Source organism: Apodemus sylvaticus, chromosome 5 (assembly GCF_947179515.1).
Source record: "Apodemus sylvaticus chromosome 5, mApoSyl1.1, whole genome shotgun sequence".
NCBI lineage: Eukaryota > Metazoa > Chordata > Mammalia > Rodentia > Muridae > Apodemus > Apodemus sylvaticus.
In genome coordinates, this window is record NC_067476.1 from 3,903,991 (window position 1) to 3,929,576 (window position 25,586).

Sequence of the window (25,586 nt, forward strand, 5' to 3'; positions counted from 1 at the left end):
TACCCACCCCAGCCTCCGGTTCCTTCCGGAAGGTCTTATCTTTCCTAGGAGACCTAAGGCGCATGGGTTCCAGGAAGCACCGAGTAGATAGTCGCCGCTGCCTCGCAGGTTGATTCTGGAGACCTGGGCGACTCACACAGCATCCTGCTAACCCGTAACCACCGGGTAAGGACTGACGTTCCACGCTGTACACAACTCAGAGACGCGAGCGCAAGCAGCTAGTCTCAGGAAGAAGCCGCGACCTACAGCGCTCAGTCCCGCGCCTCAGCCGCCGCCGCAGCGCGCACAAAGCTTCCCGCGAAATTGACGTTGCGCCGGCCGCCGCGCAGGCGCCGCCCCCGGCTTGCCCCTCCCCCCGCACTTGGTTCTTTTTCATTGCGCCTGCGTCTGTTTCCTATTTCCATTGGTCACTTGGCCGCGGCGCGCCACGACCGACGAAGGGCGCGTCTCGCGATTGGTCTGCCGCCGCCGGTGGGAGGTGTGTCCCGGTTGCGCCCCGCCCTCTGCTTCGCTCGCTAGGGTGCGCGCGGCGGTGGCGGCGGCGCGTGGCAGGTCCGGCGGGCGCGAGGCGGCGGCGGTGGCCCGAGTCCGGCCCAGCCTCGTCCGCCCGCGGCCCGCCCGGCCTGACCCCGGCTCCGGCCTGACCCGGAGTGCCGCGGCCTCGCTACGGCCCGGTCCGGTCCGGGGCCTCCCGAGGGAGCGGCTCCGCCTGCCGAGAGCGCAGGCCCGGCCATGACCGACTTTAAATTGGGCATCGTGCGGCTCGGCCGGGTGGCCGGGAAGGTGAGCGGTGTGGAGCGGCGGCGAGGCCTGCGCGGGCTGGGGCACTAGGGCGAGCAGCTGCGCGGGCCTGTTTGGTCCGGGCGCCGCCTTCCTCGCGGGAATCTTCCCCGCGGCCGGGGGCGCGCCCCTCGGCCTCAGGACTCGTGTGGGACTGGCTGGTGCGGAACAGTTCCCAGGCTTCATCCTGTGCCTCCCCGGGCACCTGCGGCGGCCGGGCTGCACCTGCGGCCGCACGGTTTAAACGCGGCGGCCTCCCGCCGTGACCCTCTCGGCCCGCAGCTCCGAGGCGAGCGGAGCAACCGGTCCGCAGTACCCCTTGGCGGAGCGTTTTAACGTTGGCCAAAGGTTGGCCACGTTCGGTCACTCGAGTCGCAGGCTTCCCTAGAGCACCGACGAGGAGCCAGGGCCCTCATCTTGGTAGGCTGTAAGGCTCTCGGGTGGTCCTCGCTTGGGCCACCACCCACCACATGTTGAAGCTGAGCTGCGTGTCTTGGTGCTGCTCAGGAACTGTGCACCTTAAGTCTGTCTGTTCCTTCTACCAGTGGCGGCGGCTGCTAGTGGGAGAGAGGAACAGACAGAAAGTAGAGGCAGGTAACAGATTCTAGAAAGAGCTTCCAGGAAAGTAAAAGCAACCCTGACTTGAGCTCAGGAAAGGACTGCTGGAACTTTCTCTTTCTAACTAGGGAGGGGTGGGAGCCTTTTGACTCAGGAATTATTTTCAGGAGCCTGGGCCGTTAAAGCTTTTATTAGGCGTATTTGAGACCAGGTGAAGAAGGACTGGTCAGTGAGCACGTGCAGTATATCCAGCCTGCTGAACAAACATCACTTGGAACCTGGATGTTCTTAGTCCCGTTCCCTTCCTCTACGCCACTAGACTTGTGTTTGACGGAGTTTCTGGGCACATTAAAAGCTTAATGCCACTTGTCAGGGAGGCTCCATCAGGTGTAGCCGGGCTCTGTAGCCTAATTACCCACACTCGTACATGTGGTCATGTTTTGCTTTTAACATGCTGGATCGACGTTTTAGGTTTTTTTTTTTTCTTTCTTTTTTTCTTTTTTCTTTTCTTTTCTCCTTTTTTTTGAGGCAGGGGCTCATTACGTGGTCCTGGCTGTTCTGGAACTCAGAGTTCTGTCTGCCACTACCTTTGAGTATTGGGATTAAAGGTGTGTACCACCACCATGCCCAGCTTGGACTGCGCTTTGATGGAGGCTGTGCCAGATGAGTCTGAGCAAGGCCCCACTTAAGATGTGGCTCCTTTCTTTCTCATTGGACAGTATTATAGATTCCTGCTGCTGCAAGTTATGTTGTTACTGTTTTGTAGGTGGATCTCATGTAATTTTAAAAACATGGTTTATTTTCAGACCAAATACACACTGATAGATGAGCAGGACATACCACTGGTGGAGAGCTACTCCTTTGAGGTAAGTATTACTGTTGTTACCTGGGAAGAATGGGGAATGAGTTTCCTTGTTCTTGGAGAACAGGATACACACTAATTTATGGTATTTATCTCCAAAGCAGGTGTGACCTTCTTCACCCTGATCACTAGCCTTCGAAAACTCACTGCCTTGTTGTGTTTATGATTGTGTGTCTGTTAAATCAAATGAGCATACTTTTAGGTGTAGCTATCCTCTAGCCTTTGCACTTTAACTGGGGAGGCCATCCTGCCCTCATTGTTCTTGGTAAAGAACTACCATCTCTCTGGATGGTGGCCTGCTGATGTGCCCCAAGCCAGCTGTGAATACTCAAGTTTCCCTGTCTCCATTACCTGAATGCTAAAATTACAGATGAGAACCATTACAGCCAGCATGGGCATTTCCCCCTTAATTAATTTTCCCCTTGGGCTTAATTCATTTTTTATTTATTTATATGTATTAATGTTTATCTGTGCATGAGTCACAGATGGTTGTTAGCCACCAAGTGGCTATAGGGAATCAAGCCCAGGGTCCTCTGAAAGAGCGTCCAGTTCTTTTAATGCCATCTCTAGCTCCCCATTGTCCATGTTGGGTTGTTTGTTTTGGGACAGGATTTCTCTATGTAGTCCTGGCTCTCATGGAACTCACTCTACAGACCAGGCTGGCCTCGAACTCAGAAATCCATCTGCCTCCCAAGAGGTGGGATTAAAGGTGCCACCACTGCCCTTTGGACTCTCTTCTGGACCTTTTTAAGGGTAGAAAAATTTACTTCTTGGTGTCCACAATATTTTGCAAGTTGTTCATTAGGGTGTGCCCCCTGTATGTACTTTTGGGGGTCCTAGAAGCAAGATATCATCTGTACCTCTGGCATTTTTCTGAGCAGGATTTGATCTGTGCTGATAGTTAAAGGCTTTTCAACAGATGCACTCTGCTCTGTGCTGCTTCTCAGGCTCGAATGGAAGTAGATGCTGATGGAAATGGTGCTAAGATATTTGCATATGCCTTTGATAAAAACCGAGGAAGGGGCTCGGGCAGGCTTCTGCATGAGCTGCTTTGGTGAGTATTTCCAACTGATAAGTCTCCCTACCTAAGCCCCTTGTGAGCTGTGATATGCATGCGCAGTATGCATAAAGGCTAAAGACATTCTACCCAGTGGAATTTGTCAGATTCATTCACCTTATCTTCTGGGAGTTTATTTTGTGACCTTTGCCACTAACCCAAGGAATGACTAACATACATGTCACTTTAAACAACTAGTGGGATTCTGATGAGACAAGACCCATGGATCCTTCTGGTGAGTCATAGGTCACATCCTTAGAAACGGGGTCATTGATCCTGGAGGGGTAAGGTAGAGTTTGAAATATTGGTATCATCCAAATGGGAAACATATCTCTAGATAATTCTGTTGGTTTGGGGGTTCCTCTCCATTGCCCTCTGAGGCAAGTTCCCTATCTGAGTGGGCCATAGACTGATGATGTGGCTTCCTCCTGGTATGCTGCTTGAGGATATGGACCCAGTTCCAACTAGATGACTGGTATTTCTGTGTGGCTGGTCATTGATGCTTGAGGGTCTTGCCCTCAAGAAAAAATGTGTCTTTCCCTAGGGAACGACACAGGGGAGGTGTGGCTCCCGGGTTTCAGGTGGTACATCTCAATGCTGTGACCGTGGACAATCGCCTGGACAACCTGCAGCTGGTACCATGGGGCTGGCGACCCAAAGCTGAAGAGACCTCCAGCAAACAAAGGTGGGTCTTGCCTGGCCAGCACCTGATATTTGAAGGGCCATTACACATTTCTGTGTGCCTATTTTGTGCTTTTACTATGAGTGCTTTGGGGCCTTGATATCTGACCCACCACTGCCCATGTGTGAGGATATTTCTTCATAGGAAGGGAAGAATGTTTCATTTATATTTTGTTTTGGGAGCAGGGTTTCTCTATGTAGCCCTTGCTGTTTTGGGACTCACTATGTATACTAGGTCTTGAAATCACAGCAATCTTCCTTCCTCTGTCTCCTCTCTGCTAGGATTAAAGATGCATGCATGCATGTATATATTATATATATATAAAAATATATATATCCATGCTTAGAAGAAGTTTTTTTGGTTGACCTTGTGGTAATTGACTCTAGGAATATTTTAGCTGATATGATGGAATAAGACCATGTCCCGGGACCACACTGAGACATGGTAGGTCTGAGTAGCTTTCCCTGAGCAGAAGAAGGGGCAGGATAAAATATCTTAGGGATGTGACCTCTTGGCTTCCTAGTTCCCTGTGATCCTGAAAACAGCATTGTGCAAAGCTTTTCTATTCTGGAGGCCATGTTCCTACTAACCCTCAAACTCAGCACAGTGAACTTCATGAAGCCCTGGAGAAGAGCTGGAGGGACCAACAGGAAATGGTTAGGGAAATTTGAGCTCCTAGTCTCAAACCACACAGGTATCACATCATTGCCCTGCTCATAGGCCTCCCCTGAGGGCTCTTAGAAGTTTATGTACAAGTTCTTAAGTCTTTAAGCAACTTTCTTTGGCATTTACCACCCCAACAGATGCCAATAATGGTATTGACAAGGTTGGCATTATAGACGGTGGGTAGATCTTTGTAGTGAATGTCTAAGGTGACGCCAGAGCCCCAGGTATTTTAGGGAGGAGATGTGGGAATAGACCTCTGTACTTGATACTTAGTGTTGCTCTCCAGGTCTTTCGAAGACAGTTGCCAAGCTGCTTTATCCTGCAGAATGTGAAGGCAGCCCTGTGAGGGTCTTAGACCTCTAATCTTCTTTTTTGTTTTCTACCTGATGTCAGAGGTTTTGAGTCTTCAATTCTGTTTTCACCACTCTGTCCCTGCTTCCTTTCTTCACTCTTCCATACTATCTTGAGGTCCGTGTATCTTAGGCTGGCCTCAGCTTGCTGTGTAGCAGAGAAGCTGAGACTGACCTTGAACTTCCATATTCCTGTGAGGCAGACATCCTATGCAGTAGGGTTTCCACAGGATCCTGTGCTGAAGGCTGTATTTAATCTTCTGCATACACCTTATGATCATGAGATAGAACTATAGTTAAAGCCTCTCTTCAGAAAGGGAGGGGTAGTTACAGTTCTGAGGTAGAAGGCTGAGGTATGTGGTCAGGGGGCCGGTTGGCCCTCTTCCTCAGCTAGTTTTCAGAGAAAGTTTGGTGACGCTGTGCCCTTCGGGTAGGTAGTAGTACATACCTTTTACTAGCAGAGGCAGGACCAGATTGGACCAGCATCCATGAGCATGTCTGTATGCTCGTGTAAGTGGGAGAAGAGGGTGAGGATGTGTGTTGGGAGGGGAGTGCTTGGTACTGTGGGCTCATGTATCAGAAGGATGGCCAGTGTCCTGGTTTACTTGTGAGGGAGAGTTCATAAGGCTCAGTTAAGCAGCTCCTGTGGAGAAACCAGCCACACCTCTCCAAAGCCCCACACAGTCTGCTGCACTAACCTGTGGGCAGCCAGCAGTCATATTAGGGCTGTCCTAGTTAGGTTTCTATTAGTATGATAAAATATGACCAAAAGCAATGTCACGATCCACTGTTGAAAAAATTAAGAGCAGAACTGGAAGCAGGAACTAAACCTCAGACCACTTGGGAGCACTGTTTATTGGTGTTCTCTCCATAGCTTGCTCAGTTTGCTTTCTTACACAATCCAGACCAACTTGCCTAAGAGTGGTACTGCCCACAGTAATTTGGTACCTCCTATATTAATCCAGAAAATGCTTCATAGACATAACCCACAAGCCAGTCTGATGGTAGTAATTTCTCAGTTGAAGTTTAGTCTTTTTTATTTTTTGTTTTTTGAGACAGGGTTTCTCTGTATAGCTCTGGCTGTCCTGGAACTCACTCTGTAGGCCAGGCTGGCCACTCAGAAATTCACCTGCCTCTGCCTCCCAAGTGCTGAGATTAAAGGCGTGTGCCACCACGCCCGGCACCATCCTCTGCATTTTTTTCAACACTTTTTTTTTTAGATTTTATTTATTTATGTTTAAGTACATTGTTGGCTGTCTTCAGACACACCAGAAGAGGGCATCAGATCCCATTACAGATGGTTGTGAGCCACCATGTGGTTGCTGGGAATTGAACTCAGGACCTCTGGAAGAGCAGTCAGTGTTCTTAACCACTGAACCATCTCTCCAGCCCTCACCACTTATCTTTTAAGCTTCCCCAGAACAGCCCATTAAACTTGCAGCACTCAATGGCTTTTCTAGCCCAAAGTTCCAAACACTTCCACAATTCTCCCCAAAACAACCTGGCTAAGTCACAGCAGTGTCCTCTCTGTTACTGATTTCTATATTAGTTATTTTTCTGTGGCTGCGATAAGACACCATAGCAAAAAAGCAGCTTAAGGAAGAAAGTTTATTAAGAATATAGCTCGAGATGGGCAGTAATCTGCAATGACCAGGAAGCATGGAGCAAGAAGGAAGCATGACAGCCAGAAGAGAAAGTTAAAGCAGAGAAAACAAAGCCTGAGTACCTCAAGGCCTACCTCCAGTGATGTGTTCCAGCTAGTCTGTACCTCTTAATCCTCCATCCAGTGCTGCTAACTGGGGACCAAGTGTTCAAATACCTGATTCTGGGGTCATTTCTCCTTTAGACCACAACAGGAACTTCACACAGCATGAGTCTCAGACCACAATTCTTATTACAGCATTCAGCTGGTCGTGATGGCATATGCCTTTGATCCCAGCATTACTGGATGCAAGGAAGAGGGATCTCAGAAGCCAGCCTGGACTACACAGAAAAACTGTTTTACAAAATAAACCAGGACTGGACTGTGGTGGTGCACGCCTGTAATCCCAGCACTCTGGGAGGCAGAGGCAGGTAGATTTCTGAGTTTGAGGCCAGCCTGGTTTACAGAGTGAGTTCCAGGACAGCCAAGGCTATACAGAGAAACCCTGTCTCAAAAAAACCAAATCCAGAAAAGTAAATAAATAAAATAAAATAAAATAAAATAAAATAAAATAAACCAGGGCTGGAGAGATGGCTCAGTGGTTAAGAGCACTGTCTGCTCTTCCAAAGGTCCTGAGTTCAAACCTCAGCAACCACATGGTGGCTCACAACCATCTGTAATGAGATCTGAAAGCCCTCTGGTGTGTCTGAAGAAAGTTGCAGTATACTTACATATAACAATAAATATATCTTTCAAAAAATAAACAACTGGGGGGCTAGAAAAGGGGAAATCATTTGAAATGTAAATAAAAAATTATATCGAATAAAAAAACAAAACAAAAAAAATAACTAAAACATTCAGTTACTTCTGGTTGGCTCACTTGTTCAGGAGGGGTTTTCAGAAAGGCAGGATAGCTGTAACCTCAAAGGGGAAACAGGCCAACAGTAGTGGTTAGTAGTTAGTGCTTAGTACTTCATAGGGTGAAGGGCATACTGAAGGTCTTACTGGCAGCATCAGGTAGCCAACCTTGCCAAATTTGATGCCGTGATGCTATGTGCCTTACTGGAAGACAGGATTAAAAAAAAGTGGGGGGTTCTGGGGGGGATATTATGTAGCTCTGGCTGTTCTGGAACTGTGTTGACCAGGCTAGCCTTGAACTCAAGGGATCAAAGGTACGTATGCTACCACAGCTGACTAGGATTTTAAAAAGTTTATTTTTATTTTAGTTATTGATTCTGTGAGTTTCACATCATGCACCACAATCCTGCTTATTTCCCTATCTCCTAGGATTTAAAGTTTTTAATATGTAGTGGTGATGGGCAATCAGAACTCAAGTTCTCAGAACTGGATAGAACTTATTTGGGGTCATGTCCTTTCTCCTTGTGCTGACCTGGTCAGGCCAGAGTACACTGAGGCCTCTGCTTTCTTTCAGGGAGCAAAGCTTATACTGGCTTGCCATCCAGCAGCTTCCCACAGACCCTATAGAAGAACAGTTCCCTGTCTTGAATGTGACCCGGTACTATAATGCCAATGGGGATGTGGTGGAAGAGGAAGAAAATTCGTGTACCTACTATGAGTGTCATTATCCTCCTTGTACGGTGATTGAAAAGCAGGTATAGTATGCTACACTGAGCCCTTGGTTCCTGGACACCTCTGCTTAGTAGTCTGGATGTGATAGATAGATGTCCCTGTAGACTCCTGGGTAGCATTGGGTGCCCTTCACTAAGGTTGCTCTTCCTTTTCTGTTGTTCTATCCAGACAGTATCTAAGCCCTTCAACCACAATACCTATATTGTTTCTTGTTTTATGTTTGTGTGTGTGACTTGAGATAAGATCTTAATCTGTAAACCAGCCTGACCTGGAACTGACTGTATATTATATGGATTAGACTGAGTCATATATCACCACAGTCCTGGATCAGACATCCTTGTCCAGGGATTATAGGAACTACCATGTCTGACTTTTAGGGAGAACAAGTTTGCTGGCTCTTCAATCCAGGGCCTTGCATGTAGACTATACACTGAACTTCACTTCCACATAGGGTTTTATCGGGCTCTTCCAGATTCTGAGATAGTAGTTTTCATACATTTCATTAGTGTAATATTGAAGCAACAGTGTTCTGTGTTTCAGCTTCGGGAGTTCAACATCTGTGGGCGTTGCCAGGTGGCCCGATACTGTGGCTCTCAGTGCCAGCAGAAGGACTGGCCTGCCCACAAGAAGCACTGTCGGGAGAGGAAGCGTCCCTTCCAGCATGAGCTTGAGCCAGAGCGATGACGGGCTGAAGAGCTGCCACTGCTGCAGGTTCAAAGTTTCCGGCTCGTCGTGAGCACAGTGGAAGACAGACTGTCAGTTGAACTGGAGGTGCCAAAGAAGCCAGCAATGGATCCCGAGCAGCTGCCACAAGACCTCACAGCAAAGGCAGCCTGTGGGGACAGTGCCCCTCCAGTTTTCACCTCCAGCAGAGACAACGGGGAGGCTCCCTAGGACCTTTCTCATTATTTATATGTTAATATGTTTGTAAACTCATGTACAGTTTTTTTGGGGGGGAGGCAAGGGGAGGGTTAGCAACTTCAAATAGAATCATTTGTTGTATTCCTCAAATGGTAAATAGTCACCACTCAGCTAGAGACTGTCGTGTAGTCGAGCTTCTCTCCTGGAGTGGGGAGTCCCACTCAGAGGCTTGCACAGTCATGTCTAAACAGGCAGAGTAAAGGGGTGGAATCATCCTTGTGGCCAGTCTCTGCTCCTCAAACCACTGTTGTCCAGCCTTTTTCTTTTTGAGACAGGGTCTGAACTTCATTTGTAAACCAGGCTGGCCTTGAACTCACAGATCCACCTGCCTCTGCCTCCTGAGTGCTGGGATTAACATGCCTGGTTCAACATTTTTTGAAAGGAACTAATTATAATGAAACTGGTTTTAATGAATGGACTGGGAGGACCCACCATCACTCCAGGTTGGCCTCAGAAAGGCAGTGTGTTAGCAAGGAGTGCAAGGGAGTGTTCCAGTAGATTGCCTCCTCATCCTAGTTTCTGCTGCTGGGATAAGACGTGAGCAAAAGCAACCTGGGGAGGAGGGATTCTATCAGCTTACAGTTCCACACCACCACAGTCCACTGAAGGAAGTGAGCACTAACGCTGGTGCAGGGGCTGTGGAGGACCACTACGTACTGTCTAGCTTACTGTAATGTCAAGCCCAGAGGGTGGCATTGCCCAAAGTGAGCTAGGCTCTCCCAAATCAATACTTAAGAAAAATCAGGACAGACTTAACCCACAGGCCAATCTAGTGGGGCCATTTTCATAATTGTTCTCTCCCAAAATGACTTGTTTGTATTAAGTTAACGTAAAACTAGCCAGCAAAGTACTATATATCCCTATGTTGGTAAATTACCACTTTCAAGCACAGAGACCCTTGGAGCCAGTAGTAAGCTGCCCTGTCCCATTGTGGGTTGGAGTAGATAGTGGGTGGCTAGACAGCCAAAGTGAGGCTTCATTGACTGCAGAGCTGTGGTTCCTAAGATAACTTCTTTGGCATCTTGATCACTGCAGAAATGAATTCACCTGTATGGCTGGAATCTTACCTATCTCAGGGTATGGTCCCTCTTGTTGAAGCTTTCTGAGTGCTGACCTAGGCAGCTCTCTGGTCTGCAGGTCCCTGTTAAACTCTTCCTTGTTGCAACATATCACATTCTTGATTTTCTGTGAGCTAAATGCTGTCTGGCTCAGCACAAGCCTTAGGCTTGTGAGTCCATCTTTTATGGCTGTTTCTGCTTTAATGGTACAACAGTGGCCTAGAAGGACAGATGGCTGACACACTCAAGATGGCACAGTTCCTTGAGTGTTTAAGATTGGAGAGTTGCTTATGTCAGACCTATATCAAGAAACTTCCCTCTTTCTGTTTTGAGGGCCATGGTTGTTTTTGGTTGGGATCTCTACTCAGACCACAAATTGAACTTCAGTCTGATGTCATTGAGAAGGGAGAGATGTATATATTGTAAGATAGTGCTACAGGCAGCAGCTGACTCATGCCTTCAATGTCTCCACTTGGATAAACTACTTTTAAAGAGGCCAGGACTGTTGTAAAGGGAACCTGCATGGGTCAAATTTCTTGGGATGAGCCCTCTAGACTACAAGCTTGTAGTGATATTTGCTTGTATCTGAATGGCCAGGTTAGCACTTTATCCCCTTACCAGCAGGGCATTCTTTCCTTTCAGCTTTGCATCAGAAAATCCCACCCCGAGAGCACACAGGGTTGGCTGAACAGCTGACCTCAAGGCACTGCTGGTAAAGGTTTTGGTATACATTGAGCTGGCCTGTGGATTTTCCCCATCAAGTCTTACACTTGGTAGCACAGCTGCTTCTGTGCAGCAAGATGGGGTCTATGAGACCAATTTGTTGATGTTTACTTCCCTTATCTGTTACCATCCTGTTCTCCCTTCTGATTTTCCCTGCCTCTTGTTTTTTGTAGCTGTTTAGGCGCTGTTCTATGAATGTTCTAGTGGCTCAAAGATGGGACCCTTTGTCTTGTGTAGTCTGTTGGGCTCCTTGGCCTTGGGACAATCTAGTGCTGGAGGGATTGGGGTCTTTTCAGAATTCCTTAGGTGCCACCTCTGCTTCAGCTGCTAACTGGCCTGCAAGCTAGGCTATAATAGCCATATTCCTGCTTCAGTTCCAGGGCTGGATATCCAGGTGTCCTGTGAATTTGCTTCCTGGAGCTGCTGTAACTAAGTGCCAAAAACTGGATGGACTAAAACAAGAGATTACTGTCTGCTGGGTCTGTCTCATGGTTTAATCAAGGTGTTTGCTACCACAGCCACTGCAAGTGCTGGGGAAAAGGGTTCGGCAGGTCTATCTGGTAGCATTCTGGGCTCATTCAAAGATACACATTAAGTCCTCTGAATGTTTCCAAAATTTCCTTTACATGAAGACTTGGATCAGAGCTTACCTGAAGCACTATTTTCTCTGTAAAGACCACATGAGTTACTGGGGGCTGAGTTCAACCGACATATTTTTGAGACCTAGCTGGATCCACAAGGTCTAAAAACCCGGTCTTCCCAAGGCTGTTATTTACAATACAGGAAATTTCTTGAAGGCTTCTACATCTTTTCTACATTCTACCTGAGATCAGGTTTCTCTTCCACTTTCCCGCACTTGTCGCAATTGTGTATCGTGTTCCTGTGGTCCTCCGGCCTGTAGGGGGCGCAGCGTCTCCGTACCGGAAATCTCTTCCGTGGGTCGGCAGTAACAGGGAAGTGGAGAGGGAGATGCGCATGCATCTTTTGGTTCTGATTCAATGGCGGGCAGCCGAGAGGGGACTCTGAGAGTCCTGCAGGCAGTGGACACTGAGCTTACTGTGGACTCGGTGGAATGGTGCCCAGTAGAGGGCTGCCAGCATCTGCTGGCCTGCGGAACCTACCAGCTGCGAGCACCCAAGGACCAGGTGCGAGGCTGGGAGGGTGAGGCCGGGGCAGAAGAGGGACTGCTTAAAAGCCTAGAACTGTGAGAACTAATGGGAAAGGTAAAGTGGACCTTTCAGGACCCTGCCTATTTCCGGAAGGTTTCCCGAGCATCCAATACAACCATTTTGGAGTAGAATTGCGGCCATGTACCTGCAGGCAGGTCAGACCTGTCCTGGCCGGATCGGGTCCTGGAGAGCTCCCTTGTTCATTGAACACTTGGCAGGAAAAGAGATTTTTCTCAGAAAATGAAAAGATCTACCTTAGAAGCCATTCTCTGCTTTGGCCCTCCGTTTTGCTCCAGTTAGGTTTCCAATCCTTTGTTATCTCAGCATCTGAGATAATCAGAGAATATATATATATATATATATTGTAGCCTACACTGGATGGCAGTGAGCCTCAAGTTCGTTTAGGTCGTCTCTACCTGTTCAGCTTCAGTGAGGACAACACGGCTAAACCTCTTCTTGAGGTCCAAAGAAGGGATTCTTCTGCTGTCCTGGACATGAAATGGTAGGATTTGGGTAACCCCTCCTGGTCTGAAAGCCTGATGCCCTCGTGATACAGTGAACCACTGAGCTTGTGTCCTGATATTTGCTGTCCTTGGGAGGTAGAAGACCCTGTATCAGGCACTTCCCTGACCCGTTTCCCGCCCCAAAGTCAGGATAAGTCTGGGAAGCAATCTGAGTTCTAGTTTATAACCTGAAGAGCCATGTTTGGAAACATGTTGGCTCTAGCTTGTTTTTGGAAATGAGATATCATTGGGATTCATGAAGTTCTTCCAGGCTGTGAGTGCATACTTTAATCTGCTCTCCACAGGTGCCATATCCCAGTGTCTGGCCATGTGCTTTTAGGCTTGGCAAATGCCAGTGGATCTGTAGAGCTGCTATTCCTGATGGGATGTGAGGTAAGTTTTAGAGGGAAAAGGACCCTGGTGGAGAGAGTTGAAGAGGCTATGCTGAGGCAGACATTTTTTTTATTATTGAATATATTCTTCATTTACATTTCAAATATTCTACCCCTTCCCGGTTTCCCCCTCCCCGAAAACCCCCAACCCCTCCTCCCACCCCCTGCCTCCAAGAATGTGCCCTTCCACCCAACCCACTCCCATGACCCCCACTCGATTTCCCTATACTGGGGCCTCTATTGAGCCTTCACAGAACCAAGGACCTCTCCTCCCACTGATGCCTGACAAGGCCTTCCTCCTTCACTCTTTTGGCTGGAACCATATGTGCCCCATGGTGGATGGCTTAGTCTCTGGGAGTCCTGGGGCTTCTGGTTGGCCGACTTCATTTTTCTTCCCATGGGGCTGCAAACACCACCCCCAACCTCCACTGACATTTTTGTAGAATGATCTCTTCCATGGTAGACTTTGTCATAGATGTTTTAAGAAATCATGGAGTCAGCTGGGCTGTGGTAGCACATGCTTTTAATCCCAGCACTCTGGTGGCAGAGGCAGGCAGATCTCTTGAGTTGGAGGCCAGCCTAGTCTACACAGCCTAGGACAGCCAGGGCAACCTGGCTCCAAAAAAAACAAAAAGAAAAAGAAATGGAGTCTATTTTAAGTTGTACTGGGTTCTTGTGAGATGAGGGCACCTGGAATATTCAATGGAAAGGTGTTAGTAGGGCTGGGCCTCTGTAGGGACTGCATTACAAGGCTAAGAGTACCAGTAAATTTCTCATGTGTGCATGACATCCTACAGAGGCCAAAAGAAGGTGTCAGGTCCCCTGGAGCTGGAGTTACAGGTAGTTAGTTGTTAGCTGCCTGATATGGATGCTGGGAACTGAATTCTGTCCTAAGGAAGGGTAGGAAGAGCTTTAACCACTGAGCCGTCTTTCTAGCTCAGAGATGATATATCTTACAGGTTTTGGAAGAGCTGAATTTTTTTTTTTTTCCGAGACAGGGTTTCTGTATGGCCCTGGCTATCCTGGAACTCACTTCCAGGCTGGCCTCAAACTCAGAGATCCGCCTGCCTCTGCCTCCCAAGTGATAGGATTAAAGGCGAGTGCCACCAACGCCCGGCTAAGAGCTGAATTCTTAAGTGGTCTTTTGCCCATGTGTTTCATGGTGATCCTGATTCATGCTTTAGCAAAATGACTCTATCTAGAGATTATAATGAGGGAGACTGGAGCAGATCTGTGGGGATAATGGGGTACATCAAATAAACTACACACTGCCCTAATTGGGGGGCAGGAACACACATAAATGGCTGTTGCTGTAATGTGGTCAGGGAAAAGATCTAGAAGATCAAGTTGCTGACTCGTGGCAACTGGGCACGTGGGTAGGAAGCTTTGCTTCAGGTCTGTACAGTGCAGCCTTGTCCTAGAAATGAGGGAAGGACAACTGGGCCCAAGGGTCAGATTTCATGGTAGGAGCACAAAATCCAAGAAAGAACTTTGGTGTAGCTGCCTGCTGGGGAAGCCAAACACTATTCAGGTAGTTTAGATGATAAAACTCACATGGCACCTAAACAAGAGAAGCAACTTCTCTTAAGGTTTTTATTGTTGTTGTTTTACTGGGGGGTTCAAGATAGAGTTTCTCTCTGTAGGTCTGGCTATCCTGGAACTCTCTATGTAAACCAGGCTGACCTTGAATTCACAGATCTGCCTGCTTCTGCCTCCTGAATGCTGGGATTAAAGACGTGTGCTACCACCACCTAGCTGAGAAATGACATTTCAGTGGCTGTTCTGGTTGTAGAACATTGCTATTTTCCTTGTCTCTGGGAATATAATGTGCCAGGATTCTAAAGGCAAGGGTGGTATAGAGTATGTCCCAGTAGTGGTTTGTGGAACCCATAAAGGTGCATAATGTATCTAGGAGGACACAGAAGCAACACTGAGAAACCTTGTTTCCCAAAGCTATGTATATGGGAAAGTCCTTCTTGAGGTATTAGTTCCCGTGCCCTCAGGTCATGCCCTGTGCTTGGTAAGTGGCAGGGGCTCACTGGTAGATGAAGCATTCACTAGAGCACAGTGTTAGACTGCCTGCCTAGCATGCATGGGGGCCTCAAGCTCGATCTAGGTATTAAAGCTATAACACCTACCTAATAACAACAACAAAAGCCCAGGCAAGGCAGAGCCCCCTCTGTACCAAGTACTTGGGGAGTTAAAATGAAAGGACTGTTTGAACTCCAAAGTTCAAGATGAATCTGAACATAGAGGAGACCCTGTCTGCAGAAACAAACAGAAATAGCCAGTGTACTTGGTTCCTGCAGGGAGCTCTGCAGGGATTGGAGTTGCTTACACAGGGTCCCTTTTCTTTCCAGTAGAAGAAGAACAGTTATACCCTACAGCCAATATCCAGCCTCACCCTGGGTGACAACTGTCTGTCCTTGTCACTGGATTGGTCCACTGGGAAATCTGTAAGGTAACGGCTAGGTTTGGTTGGGATTTGAGTCTCCTGAGGAATATTTCCTGTTTCTATTCTAGAAAGGATTAAAGCTGCCTTCCAATAGCTTGTTCCCCAAATCCGTATAGCATTGTCAGTCCTGACCTTAAAAACTGAACCGTGTAGCGTTTGGGACAATGAGTGATGATGAGAAGATGAGAGAGATGTTCAGTGATGAGCTGTGTGGTAGTTTCATCCTTGGTCAGATACCCAGCAGGCCGTCGTGGAAGCTTAGTCACGTGGAAGTATCTCCTAGGACATATGTGCAGCTAGAAGAGGATGGTTGTGATGGTTCTTCCTTGTAATACCAGCATCTGGGCAGGTGGATTTCAAGTTTAAGGCCCACCTGTCTCAAAAACAAATGAACAAAAACCAGAAAAGGATATAAGTAGACATTAACAGCCTCTCTATTGGCTCCTTGTTTCCAGGGCCAGAGAGCAGCCTGTGAAGATCATTAGCAGTGATTCTAAGGGGCGGTTGCACCTCCTGATGGTGAATGAGGGCACAGCTGAACTGCAGCTAGTGGCGTCCTGGCCAGCTCATCACTTTGAGGCTTGGATTGCTGCTTTCAATTACTGGCAGACAGAGCTCGTGTATTCAGGTGAGCGACCGTGTGCATCAGGACAGCCATCTGTGATGCAGACCTGATAGGAAGAGGAGAGACTGGGGCGAGGCCAGAGCTGCGACTGAGGACATGCGAGGCCTTAGGACTGTTGAGAAGGTCCATCCTTGGGCCAGCAGCTAAGCAGCCATCACCTCCCACTTCTCAGGAAGTGTGCACAGTTGGCCTTTGGCACCTAAGGCTTTTCATGGAGCTGGCCAAGGTTGAAAGGAGTAGGCCCCCGCCCCCAGCTGCCCTGTTTCGTGGTGCTCTCCCTGTGAAATCTGCTCCTATCCATGTTTATACCCTTTCCCTGCTCTCTGTAGCTTTAACTTTAGTTTGTCCTTTTCTAAAGACAGCTTACTCCTAAAAGGAACGGAAACATGAGGAAATATGTGGATTTGCCTAATTTTTGAGTGGTTAATATTTCGGGGCTACATGCAAGAGAGAGAGAAGTTAAAACACTTGGCCATTTTAGGCAGCCTCTCTCCCAGGTGGCGCTCGATCATGTGTGCTGGGAAAAGCTGGCTTAGAGAAGACAGGAGAAAGTTTAAAATACTTGATATTTCCAAGGCCTTCTGTGATCCGGTCCCAGCTTCTCTCTTTGGTCCTTTTTGTTCGATTGGTGTTTTTGTGTGTTTTGAGACAGGGTCTCTTTATGTAGCCGAGGCTGTCCTGGAACTCACTATATAGCATGGTCTCGAGCTGGGAGCACCACCACTCTTGGCTTTGGCTATCTTTAGTGAGAGGCCTGCACCAGCCCACTCCATGTCTTATTTCCCATGAACCCCAGCACTCACCATGATTCTTATTGTGTGCATAATGCTTATTTTAATTTCCCAAGGGTAGGGTCCTTATCTGTGTAATTTGCTATCATACTCTTGAATGGTTTTTATGAAGTTCTTTAATTCTAGGATTAGTTCTACTTCAAAGAAAAGCTGATTGAAAGCACAGTTAGAGTGGAGCAGTCTCCAATACTGCAGGATGAGTTTATTCATTCCACAGGTACTCACTGGGTTTTGTTATGGTGCCTCACGTCTGTAATCCCCGGGGAGGCTGACGAGGAAGGAGTATTGCTGTGAGTCTGATGTCAGGCTCTGCATAGCCAGACTGAAAATACAATAACCAAACACAATAACCTTCATTTTCCTCTTAAAAAAAAAATAGAAAAAAAGCCCAAAAATCAAAATAAGCAATTTCCAAACTAGAAAACCAAAATCAAACAAAGCCACAAGCAGAAATACAAGTACCGTTTATGTCATTGGGACGCCGGGGCTGGAGGTGTGGCTCAGCGGCTAAGAGCTCTGGCTTGCTCTTCCAGAGGGCCTGAGCAATTCCCAGCATCCACATGGCAGCTCACAACCGTCTGGTACCAACTTCAATAGAACTCTATTTCTAGGGCTTCTGACACCTGCATACAGACAGACATGCAGACAAGTACTATTGAATATAAACCACAAAAAATTAAAAAATAGGAATGCCTTAGTACACAGGCTATTTCTCAACACTTACATCGAATGGGGAACGTGGAAGCCTACCGTTTATAACACGGATTACATACAGTGTTAAGGTGGGGTGCTCTGGAAGCAGGAGGAAGGGGCGGGGCTGAGCAGCTGGCGTCGCTCTGTTGTGGGGTGTGCAGTGCCAGGGGAAAGAGCAGTCAGCACAGCCAGTGTGAGGGTGGAAGGGCTGGAGAGGACAGGCAGCAAGGGCAGGCCTCAGGAGGAAGTGCCGTGAATTGTAGGCTATGGAACAGGAGGGTAGAGAGTCTGGAGCCTACTGACCAGGGGAGGGTGACAGTGGCTTGTACTGGGTCTGGAGAGAAGACACGGTGGGTAAGGCACATGTGCTCTGGCAGCAGACTTGGGTTCAGTTGTCAGCATCCTCATGGCCCCTCACAGCTGTCTGTAACCCCAGCTCAGGGGACCCGGTGGGTGGCCTTTTCTGGCCTCCACATGTGCTGTGTGCTAGGTATGTGGGAATAGATGCCTGTAAGATGGCAGATGAATGGTGAGTGGGTGGGAAACTTGTGCCTCTTTCACTGGCTCCATTTTCCCAGGTCCAACTGACTCTAGAGCAGTAAACAGCACTTTGATCTCTCACCCAGGTTCTCTCAGTTAGAACTGGATAGCATGCTTACTAACTGTTTCTGATGTTCTCTGGGGCTTTCCTAACCAGTGGTACCATAGAAGCACACAAAAAAGTTATATGCTCTAAGGTTTTCTTGCAGCTTATCATTCAAGTCATTGTGGATGGACTTCTGTCTTCCCACAGGAGGAGATGACTGCCTTCTGAGAGGCTGGGACACTAGGATACTGGGCACACCGGTCTTCACTAGCAAAAGGTACCTGGTGCCAGGGTCCGAGTTTGGGCATGGCCCTTTCGTGCTCCTGTCCTTAGAGATTTCACACTACCGTCTTTGTTCCCCTTTGCCTACAGACACTCCATGGGTGTGTGCAGCATCCAGAGCAGTCCACACCAGGAACATCTACTGGCTACGGGCAGGTGAGTCCCGAGCCGGTTTGCTGCTCTGCATTCCTCAGCTCCTCTGCACAAGGACATCAAAGTTCAATCCATAGCTCTCAACCAGCCCGGGTGGCTGGGTCCCGAATATGGGGCTCACCTTTGTCCCTAAAGATAAATGGGACAGGCAGGTTGCACAGGACTTTAACTGTGCACTAGGGAGGCAGAGTCAGGTGGATTATTTCTTTAAGTTTGAGGCCAGCCTGCTCTGTATCGAGTTCCAGTGCAGTCAAGGCTATATCATGAGACCCTGTTTCAAAAAAATAGTGGGACAGGACTTGGGAGGTATTTGCTGCTACCACAAGGTCATGGGAAAGAGGTGAGCATGGCCTTTCCTGTGTGCCAATGCTTGTACGGTTCCAGCTATGATGAGCACGTTCTGCTGTGGGACACTCGGAATGTAAGACAGCCGTTGGCAGATGTAGCAGTGCAAGGAGGCGTGTGGAGGCTCAGGTGGCACCCGGTTCACCACCATCTACTCCTGGCAGCCTGCATGCACAGTGGCTTCAAGATCCTCAACTGCCAGAAGGCCGTTGGTAAGTGGGGACGTCGAGCGGACTCCAGGGTGGGGAGTCAGGTGATTTTTCTCCAAAGGCTACACTTGGAACTTACACTTGCCCTGGATTTGCACTGGACCTCAGGTTCAAGAACACACTTCCATCCTGGCTTTCTGCCCAGCCCAGCCTTCCTGCTTTGGGCAGCTCCCTAACCCCTGGGACCCTGTCCGAAGCATTACCACCTGTCAGTGGCCACCCTTGCCCTGCCTTCCCTGACGTTTCTGCTTTTGAACAGCTTGGACGCTGGTCATCCCATGACGCACTTGTATTGTCTTTCCCCTTGTTCCCTTTCTCAGAGTCTGGTATTAGTTAAGCCCAACTCTACCTGTGGCTGCGGGTCGAGTGCAGGGCGTGCTGCAGGCAGCTCTTGGACAAGCTTGGTGAACCGCAACAGGAACTCACATTATCACAGCTGTTTCTCATCTCCATTTCTCTTAACAAGTCCTAACTTCTTCCTCTCCTCATCCAGATCACAGTTTTGCTTCTTGCCCCTCTCCCTCTACTCTCCTCTGAAAAGATGCAATCTGAAGACTACCTCAGATTCCCACCATTAGATTGCTGGTCTTTAAGCTATTATTACTCCAATAAAGAGATATTATTGTATCTCTTTAGCTGTCTTTCTCTTTTTAAAAAGATTTATTTTTGTGTATTACATACAGGGACTCATGTAACCGGAGCTGGCTTCAAATTTGATGTTATTTGGAGCAGGCCTTGAACTCAGTGGCAATCTCCCTGTTGTACCTTGGGTACTGGGGTTACAGAAACAAGCATGTCTGGTGTCCTGCTGGGTTTTGAGGATCATTTTCCCTGTGGTCCCTGTGCTCCTGACCGTGAGCCTGCTCTGCTTTAGTCATCCGTCCTTCCTCTTTCCAGAACGTCTCTTCCATGCTGTTGTGGCTCTGTGCTGCTACAGTGTTTACTGCCTTATTTCTGACACTCTCCTCACTTGCTAAGCTGTCCAGGGAAGTTGCCAGAGAGAAACTGCTTCTGACTCAGGATGCAAGTTGCTAACCATTATCTTACAGCCAGTAGCAGCCGCAGCTGCTCACACTTGCTGCAGTCTTCTTGGCCTCTGTGCTGCACTGAACTCCCTATTCATTGCTCCCCTCTCTCTGCATTCTTAAAGGTTTTATTTATTTTACATATATGATGAGTACACTGTAGCGGTCTTCAGACACACCAGAAATGGGCATCGGGTCCCATTACAGATGGTTGTAAGCACCATGTGGTTGTTGGGAATTGAACTCAGGACCTCTGGAAGAGTCAGTGGTCTTAACCACTGAGCCATCTCTCTAGTCCCCATTGTTTCTCTTTTAAGATACTTATTTTATGTAAGTGTGTGCATGGGAACTGTATGCATGCCTGGTGACTGAGGAAACCAGAAGAGGGCATATGGACCCCGGAACTGGAGTTCCTGGCAACCATTACCTGCCATGTGAGTGCTCCAAACTGAACTCAGGTCTTCTGCAAGAGCAGCAAGCGCTCCTAACTCGCCATCTCTCTTCCCCTGTGCTTCCCCATTTTTTCCCTCATGTGCTGTTTTTCCTCTTCCCATCTTACTCCTGTGTCAATTGAGAATGAATTATACTCACTCTGAGAAAGCTTTTGCCAAATCTTCCAGTTTGGAACCATTTGTGGGTCTTGTCTAGCCCTGGCTGATCTCAGAGACACAGTGCACATCGCAAAATGCATAGGTTTTATTTCTCTACCCACCTGTCCACATCTTCATTCTTTTTTTTTTTTTTTTGGTTTTTTGGATTTGTTTCCCCCCCCTCCCCCCCCAGACAGGGTTTCTCTGTGTAGCCCTGGCTGTCCTGGAACTCACTCTGTAGACCAGGCTGGCCTCAAACTCAGAAATCCGCCTGCCTCTGCCTCCCACAGTGCTGGGATTACAGGCGTGCGCCACCACCTCCCAGCTCCACATCTTCATTCTTAATACAGATTTGCCAGGTACTCAGTAAATGTGTATTAGCTGAATGGCTGCCATTGGTATAGCTGATGGGAGTCATAAATGGAGGCTGATTAGTTTTGAGTAATAATGTTTTTCCTCTTCTGTCTCTTACTACAGAGGAGAAGCAGGACATAACTGTTTTAACATCTCACAAAACGCCTAACTCATTAGTATATGGGGCTGACTGGTCCTGGCTTTTCCACTCCTCGAAGCCCACACCTACCTGGTCCTTTGATCAGAGTGACATGGGAGGCAAAGCAGCAGACCACTGTAGCCTAAAGGTTGCAGAGGCGCCACCAGCACATCCTCATGAACAAATCATGGATCACCAAGTGGAAGGTCCTGCTAGCGCTCACACTAGAGCTGAACTGAAGACCTCTCTCCTTCCATTAACAGAGGACATAAAAAACAACAGCAAAGGGTACTCATCTCCAGTCAGGACCCACGATCTCAGCCACTGCTCTAGTGGGCAGCACTTTGACAGTAGCCTCCTGGCCACCTGCTCCTTTTACGACCATGTTCTCCACCTTTGGAAGTGGGAGACAAATCAAGCTTGCACTCCTTGCAGCGATACTGGGTGTGATTTGGGGAGTGCTGGCCATTGAGAAGGGACTCTTGTGATTCTGTTTTGGCAGCGAATGGGATTCCGAGCTGGACAACTAAGTGTCTTGGGTTTCAGCTCTTCATTTGTATTAATTCCCTATCTATATTAATTAAATAACTTTAAGAATTTGTCATTATGTGTATGCATCTGTTTCTGTGTGGTTGCTGGAAGAGGCCAGAAGAGGACACTGGATCCCCCATGGATTGGAGCTAGGGTTACAGGTGGCTGTGAGCCACTATGTACCCAGGTTCTAGGAACCATACTTGTGGGTCATAATTTTATGTGTATGGATAATTTTTTGTTTGTTTGTTTTCGATACAGGGTTTCTCTGTATAGCCCTGGCTGTCCTGGAACTCACTCTGTAGACCAGGCTGGCCTCGAACTCAGAAATCTGCCTGCCTCTGCCTCCCAAGTGCTGGGATTAAAGGCGTGCGCCTCCACAGTTGGCTATGAGTGTTTTTTTGTTTTTTTTTTTTAAGATTTATTTATTTTATGTATGTGAGTACACTGTCTCTTCAGACACACCAGAAGAGGGCATCGGATCCCATTACAGATGGTTGTGAGCCACCATGTGGTTGCTGGGAATTGAACTCAGGACCTCTTGAAGAGCAGTCAGTGCTCTTAACCAATGAGGCATCTCTCTCTCCAGCCCCTACCCCCACTTTTTAAGTGCTGGATTTATAAGCGTGTGCCACCATCACCAGTAAGTTGTAGAACATCAAGAATCTTGTCTCAAAAAAAAATAAAAAGGAAGGGGGTCTTACTACATAGCCTAGGCTGGACTGAAACTTGTAACCCCTGCTTAGTCTCCTAAGTGTCCAATACTGCCTTGCTTGCTTGTATGTATACATATTCATGAGTGTGGCAGATAGAGGTCAACTTTGGGTGCCTTTCAAGATGGCCTTGTCTTTTTTTGAGCTACCGTCTCTTGCTGGGATTTGAGGTTAGCTGACTAGTTTAGATTTGGCTGGACAGCAAACCCCAGAGATCCTGTTGTCTCCTTCCTATTGTTGAGATTGCAAACATGGGCCACCACTTGATTTTTACATGGGCTTAACTTGGGTCTACATGAATGCATGGTAAGCACTATATGGGCTCAACTCCCCAGCTGTCATGTTATTTTCTGATGAAATAACTATTTTTTGGTTATCATTAAGGGGATCACTTCTCCACTGCTGGCCCAATTATTTCAAATAAAAGTGTTAAATATAAGGGTTAGCTAAGTCTTAAATGGGGCAAATAATGTCTAAGGGGCTATGATGACTAGACTGGTCATGACAGCAGTTTGGCACTAGCTGCTCTCGTGACTTCCATCTTAGGGCTTTCCTTGGGGATGATCACTTTCACCCAACAGGAACTGCCCTTACCTTGGAGCCAGAGATGTATGCCCCCAGACCTGACTTGGTTGGGATTTGTTATGAAGTCCGTAGCTGCTGCATAGAGTCTGCCCTGAAGCACACAATGCTTGATTCAAAACACATACTGTACGAGATACTAAAGGCATTTAATAGAAGTGCACGAGTAAGCTGCCCTACACTTTGAGACACTCACAATCCAAGGCATGCTCAGTATTGTCTCCACTCTGTAGGCAAACCTTTGGCCACTGTCATGGCCTTCTAGCGTGGGAAATTCTTAGGATATAACTGGAACAGCTTGCCTTCCTGTGTGGGCTCAAAGCCATATTTCTCCAGGTTGCCAGCATCAAAAGTCCCTTCTTTAAAGTCTTTCTCGATAGCGGGTGCAGCTGTTTCCAGGAACAGTGCTTTGGCGGTCAGAGGTGTGTCTGTGCCTGCAGGAGCTCGGTAATTAACGTAGGGCTTCAGCTTGAAGCCGGTCAAGTCCGGGACGACAAATTCTGGGACCATTTCTTTTATCTGCACAAACTTCCTATCCGAAGTATAGATGCCTGTTCTCTTGGCGCCCCGACTCTTGGTGAAGGTGCGTGGTCCCCGCTTGCTTGTCCACTTGCTCATCCTGTCTGCTCCCCGCACCAGGCCTTGAGTCACGGCGGTCAGGAAACCCATGCTGGGCTCTGGATAAATCAGCTCTGAAAGAACAAGGCAGCTGAGGGAGTCGATCAGAGTCAGAGGCACTTACCCAGAACCGGAGAGCCCAAGAACAAAGATGGCTGTGGAGCCTGTGGGAGCCGATGATACGAGAAGCCACGGACGCAGAGGACCCAAGATCTCAGTCTCTAAAGGAGACTGCTCGGAAAGGTCCCGGACCCCGAAGAACCCCGTGTAGGTGGTGCCAACTGGAAAGGCTCAAACCGACCTGGGCTGACCGCGCTAGAGCTCGGCCCGCAAGCCTCTTGTCCCTTTCAACCCGAGACAGCTCAGACACGGATTCCCCAGCCCGAGCCGTTTAAAACACCGCCTGAGCGCACAGCAAGGTCCTCCCGGTGTTTCCGGCCGTAGGCGGGGCTAGACACTCCGCAGCAAGAGCCTCGCTGACTGGTCGCCGAGGTGCCCAATGCCCAGCCTCCGCCGAGCGGAGGGCGGGCGCCCACGGATTAAGCCAATCCGTGCCGTCGCGCGGAGCCCGAGGTGGGTGGGGCGCGCGCCGCCCTGCTCTCTCGCCTGGAGCCGGGAGGTGGCGGTCGAGCTCTTCCCTGGCCTGCCGTCGCTCTTAGCTCTCGTCAGCCCCACGACGGAAGGCTCACAACCGCTGCGCCGTAGCCGGTCGCGGACCTGGTGCGGGCGTCGTCCGTGCCGCCCTAGGTGTTGGGAGTAGGGGTTTGCGGACCCTCCGAGTCACTTTCGACCCGCGGTTTCCCGGACTGTCGGGTTATCGAGGACCGGCCAGTGACCGCGGGCTACCCCACGGTCTGGCGCGTGGCCAAGTCTACGTGGGTCCTAGCGGACCTCTAATTAATCATCTTTGGTCCCACCACACGCACCGCACCTGCACTGCCGTCCACACGCTGCTCGCTGTACCTCCCTTGCTGTCACGGCTCCCCGGGAGGTGGGGAGGTTACTCCTCCGCTATCACCATCTCCTCTTCCCTCACTCCTCCTGATCGAGACCCCTTGGAGGCTAGGATCTTTCCTTATCTTTTCCCTTGCCTACCCCACCCCGCCCGGGTGAGGCCCACCCTCTAGCTGGTCACACTTCCCCTTCGCCTGCCTTCTTCGTCCCTGCTGTTCCGCTTCGTTCTTGGGCCACTTTCTTAGTCCCACCAGTCTCAGCTGCCCTACTTCCCTGAACTGTCTGTCAGCCACTTTACTCTTCTAGTCTCCTCCCCTGTCTCCACCTCCCAGCCGCAGTCGGCAGTCCCCAAGTGGCCCTCGGTCCCTGACTGTGTGCTCACCTCCCCACCCCCCACCCGACCCAACCCCGGGCTGCAGTCGTGGGTTCCCCTTAGACCACGTGAGTGCTGTTTACAGGAGACAGAGACACACGGAGAAAGCAGACGCTTCTGGAAAACAACTTGTTTTGGAGCACGGAGTTCTGAAGTCCCTTCCAATGAGAGCGTTTGTGTGGAAAGGAGCTGGCAAGACTGGAACTACAGCTGTCCTGCTGAAAAGGTTCTGGTAGAGCAGCCCGGCTCCTTTTCGTCCTCTACAGTGTTTTGCTTTCAGTCATGCAGAAAATGGAAGATATCTGCCCTGAGGTAGGTAGACCAGGCATGGGTGAGACCCAAACCCCTAGAACCTCATGGCGGGAGCTTTTCCAGAGGCCCCTTTGCCTCAGTGCCTACGGAGGCTTCTTGAAGACCTAGGGAACGTGGGAGTGGTGACTCAATCTATTTCCCTGTCCGAGCTGGACACTTGTTGCTAGACAATGGTTCTTCACAGTGTGGACTGTGGAAGAAGACTATAAGCCTTCTTTTCCCCTCTTACGATCACAGTTGTTACTTCCTGTTTTCTTTTAGGACTTTGGTATTTGAAAAGTCTTTTTCTCAGTCCAACACTAG

The 25,586-nt window shown here is 48.8% G+C and overlaps 4 protein-coding genes across 11 annotated transcripts in view; 3 read left to right on the forward strand and 1 right to left on the reverse strand.

The window, feature by feature from the left end:
- Positions 1-504: 504 nt before the first annotated feature.
- Zmynd19 (zinc finger MYND-type containing 19) lies at positions 505-9,323 on the forward strand. The gene is made up of 6 exons (XM_052181788.1): positions 505-783; positions 2,145-2,204; positions 3,148-3,254; positions 3,802-3,942; positions 8,030-8,210; positions 8,728-9,323. The coding sequence occupies exons 1-6, from the start codon at positions 733-735 to the stop codon at positions 8,869-8,871; spliced, it is 684 nt and encodes a 227-aa protein (XP_052037748.1). The 5' UTR covers positions 505-732; the 3' UTR covers positions 8,872-9,323.
- A 2,123-nt stretch (positions 9,324-11,446) lies between these two features.
- Positions 11,447-21,804, forward strand: Dph7 (diphthamide biosynthesis 7). 2 transcript variants are annotated; one of them, XM_052181786.1, is made up of 9 exons: positions 11,447-12,034; positions 12,427-12,560; positions 12,867-12,954; positions 15,317-15,414; positions 15,864-16,036; positions 18,311-18,380; positions 18,476-18,541; positions 18,923-19,095; positions 21,185-21,804. In XM_052181786.1, the coding sequence occupies exons 1-9, from the start codon at positions 11,888-11,890 to the stop codon at positions 21,670-21,672; spliced, it is 1,437 nt and encodes a 478-aa protein (XP_052037746.1). In that variant the 5' UTR covers positions 11,447-11,887; the 3' UTR covers positions 21,673-21,804. The 2 variants fall into 2 exon arrangements, with proteins under 2 accessions (XP_052037746.1, XP_052037747.1); XM_052181787.1 differs by lacking the exon at positions 12,427-12,560 and having other exon boundaries at positions 11,955-12,034.
- Positions 21,805-23,156: 1,352 nt separating this feature from the next.
- Mrpl41 (mitochondrial ribosomal protein L41) lies at positions 23,157-24,859 on the reverse strand. 5 transcript variants are annotated; one of them, XM_052181793.1, is made up of 3 exons: positions 24,576-24,688; positions 24,251-24,387; positions 23,157-23,718 (listed from the first exon to the last, which is right to left on the reverse strand). In XM_052181793.1, exon 3 carries the CDS (start codon positions 23,693-23,695, stop codon positions 23,288-23,290), a length of 408 nt encoding a protein of 135 aa, XP_052037753.1. In that variant the 5' UTR covers positions 23,696-23,718; positions 24,251-24,387; positions 24,576-24,688; the 3' UTR covers positions 23,157-23,287. The 5 variants fall into 5 exon arrangements, with proteins under 5 accessions (XP_052037753.1, XP_052037751.1, XP_052037750.1 ...); XM_052181791.1 differs by lacking the exons at positions 24,251-24,387; positions 24,576-24,688 and adding an exon at positions 24,797-24,859; XM_052181790.1 differs by lacking the exon at positions 24,251-24,387 and having other exon boundaries at positions 24,576-24,689.
- A 122-nt stretch (positions 24,860-24,981) lies between these two features.
- The window catches only part of Pnpla7 (patatin like phospholipase domain containing 7), a 72,197-nt gene continuing 71,592 nt past the window's right edge, over positions 24,982-25,586 (forward strand). For all 3 annotated transcript variants that reach the window (XM_052181783.1, XM_052181785.1, XM_052181784.1), the window contains exon 1: positions 24,982-25,283. In XM_052181783.1, the coding sequence (XP_052037743.1) occupies positions 25,254-25,283 (30 nt within the window). In that variant the 5' untranslated portion in view covers positions 24,982-25,253. The remainder of the gene's footprint in view (positions 25,284-25,586) is intronic.

Excerpts from the sequence above, each read along its gene's own strand:
- Zmynd19 (XM_052181788.1), top strand. The coding sequence starts at position 733 with ATGACCGACTTTAAATTGGGCATCGTGCGGCTCGGCCGGGTGGCCGGG. Across the intron at positions 2,205-3,147 it reads TGGAGAGCTACTCCTTTGAG|GCTCGAATGGAAGTAGATGC; the intron begins GTAAGTATTACT and ends GCTGCTTCTCAG. Across the intron at positions 3,943-8,029 it reads GAGACCTCCAGCAAACAAAG|GGAGCAAAGCTTATACTGGC; the intron begins GTGGGTCTTGCC and ends GCTTTCTTTCAG.
- Dph7 (XM_052181786.1), top strand. The coding sequence starts at position 11,888 with ATGGCGGGCAGCCGAGAGGGGACTCTGAGAGTCCTGCAGGCAGTGGAC. Across the intron at positions 16,037-18,310 it reads GACAGAGCTCGTGTATTCAG|GAGGAGATGACTGCCTTCTG; the intron begins GTGAGCGACCGT and ends GTCTTCCCACAG. Across the intron at positions 18,542-18,922 it reads CATCTACTGGCTACGGGCAG|CTATGATGAGCACGTTCTGC; the intron begins GTGAGTCCCGAG and ends GTACGGTTCCAG.
- Mrpl41 (XM_052181791.1), bottom strand. The coding sequence starts at position 23,695 with ATGGGTTTCCTGACCGCCGTGACTCAAGGCCTGGTGCGGGGAGCAGAC.